Source organism: Salvia splendens, chromosome 12 (genome assembly GCF_004379255.2).
Source record: "Salvia splendens isolate huo1 chromosome 12, SspV2, whole genome shotgun sequence".
NCBI lineage: Eukaryota > Viridiplantae > Streptophyta > Magnoliopsida > Lamiales > Lamiaceae > Salvia > Salvia splendens.
Genome location: NC_056043.1, coordinates 23,077,271 through 23,079,628, shown reverse-complemented (window position 1 = coordinate 23,079,628; position 2,358 = coordinate 23,077,271). Strand labels below are relative to the sequence as shown.

The following is a 2,358-nucleotide window of genomic DNA, read 5'->3' as shown; positions in this document are numbered from 1 at the left end:
ATTAGCTACTACTATTTGCCGTTGATAAAATGAAATCAGATACACTCATTGTTCAAAAGTCCTTCAATTTAAATACAATCAGTGCTCCCATTGTTGCATTTCCAAGCCACACATATTTTCTTTAACAAGCACTTCAATTTCTTCTGCGCAGAATTAGAGAGTAAATTAATTTCTCGTTCTATAATAGTAGTATTTAGGTTTATTTTGTAAACAATGATTAAAAAATTACTTACACAAAGATGAAATTTATCTATTCTTCCATAGCTCCATTTAGCTTCACCCTTAGCTGATTCATACTTCCATAGCCTCTTCTTCACCCTAGACCTAGAGAATCCACAAAACAATCTTCTTATCCTGTCTCTGAATCTCCGCTTCTGTGCAATAAATAGAATTGCAAACTTAAACTTAAAAAAGATGAGAATAATATACTTCTATTTTGAAATGAATTACCTTTGATTTAGGGGTGAGATTGTGAAAGGGTTTTGCATGGGCACTGTGAGTATATGAGAGGAGTTGGGCACGACGATCACGTCGGAATCTGTTGTTCCGATGGATTTTGTGATGAGATCGGAGAATTTTTGATTCCACGTAAACACTGATCATCACTCCCCTCCTCTTTTCCACCATTTTATTCTCTACATCAATCCACATTATTCATTATCTTTTCTGTTTTTTATCACTCACAAGAATACAGTTACTTCAGATGCTATAATTTCGCCTATATTATATGTTCGTTTAGGAATATGTTCAATTATCAAAGTGGTGTTGATGTTAAATTTCTTTAATTGCCTAACAGAACTTACTCAATTTGTCCTTTCTTCATCAAGATTCAAGAGTATGTGATGATTTTAGATTGTCATAATGAGAATTAATATGTAAATCGTTTTTTATTTTTATTAATTAAAAATTGTATTAGTAGTATTTTATGTTTAGATATTATTTGTATTGTAATCTACTAATTTTTTTCTCCCTCCCTACTTCCTCATCTCTCTCATTCATCTCCCATTCTCCCTCATCCCATCAAAAATCTCTCCATTCTTTTACCAAGCTAAAGCCGAACATAATTCAAAGTATATAAACAACACAAAAATGTTCTTTTTCTAAAGAATGGTGATGTACTGTGGAATTTCATTCCAAAATAAAAATGACGGATGATTCTGAGTGTGATAAAAAAAATTTAAAATAGGACAAAAACGAGTAGATAAATAAAAGGGCAAATTTTTAAGTTGCAATATGAGAATGCAACGATTTGAACATGGAAAACATAATGTTGTTATAAGGTTTTTAGAGAAAAGAGAGATAGAGAGGTGGAAATGCTTTTATACCTATTCAAAATCGAGTAATAATAAATAATAAAAAATTTGTATGTACAAAGTTGGGTATATATGTCATTTTCTATCATTTGCAATAATTAAGGAACTTACACCTATTTAATTTGTATATTAATTTTACATTATAACCCCTCATATTAATTAAGGAATGGACTATAATACTTTCAACTAAATATAAAAAACAAAATGCTTAGATTTTTTCTAAAAAAATATTTTGTTTTTTTAAAATTTAATAAATATTTTACATCATGCTTTTTATAGTTTTAACAAAAAAATGAAAATGAGTTAAAAGAAATAAGAACAAATAAAAAAGAAAGTGAAAATATGAATAATTAATATATTTTAATTTTAAAAATAATATAATACAAAATTATATAAGATTAATTTTGCTAGTATATTAGTATATTTTTCCGCTTTCTTTCAATAATTGACATTTTTATTTATAAAATAGTTCTTACAGACTTAATTTTTCATAAAATTTATTTAAATTATATTTTTATTTTTAAAAAATAATTTATAATATATTTTTTAATTTGAATCTCATATGTACATTTTAATTTATTTCATTTTCTTCAACTATTTTAATATTTGTGATTTGGAATATAATTCAAAGCTTGTGATTTCAAATATTTTCTGTATAGTGTATAACGCATAGAGAAATATGCAAAGAAATGTCAATATATATGGTCATTTGATATTATTGTCAAAATTACATGAATGAAGATTTAATTATCTAGTATATATTTTGAATACATAATTAATACTCCATATACTTGAAGAATTTGTCACGAGCATAGGTGGGCGCCAAGTGCGACGACCTTCTATAATCGAATTACCTCTATTCTGTTATCATTTGATACACCATAGAATATAACAAAATATTAATCACAAAATAATTTTATAATACGAGTTTTTAAATTAGTAGTTGTTTCATCTGCTAGTCATACAATTAAAAGATAAGTCACATGTTGGGTGTCACGGGTTGCTATCATCAGACCATCCCTATTATGATATTATTCAACAAACT

The 2,358-nt window shown here is 26.8% G+C and overlaps 1 protein-coding gene across 1 annotated transcript; it reads right to left on the bottom strand.

Annotated features, from left to right (window-relative positions):
- On the bottom strand, window positions 1-624 carry LOC121758652. The gene is made up of 3 exons (XM_042154029.1): window positions 451-624; window positions 234-374; window positions 1-143 (listed from the first exon to the last, which is right to left on the bottom strand). Exons 1-3 carry the CDS (start codon window positions 601-603, stop codon window positions 69-71), a joined length of 369 nt encoding a protein of 122 aa, XP_042009963.1. The 5' UTR covers window positions 604-624; the 3' UTR covers window positions 1-68.
- Window positions 625-2,358: the final 1,734 nt, after the last annotated feature.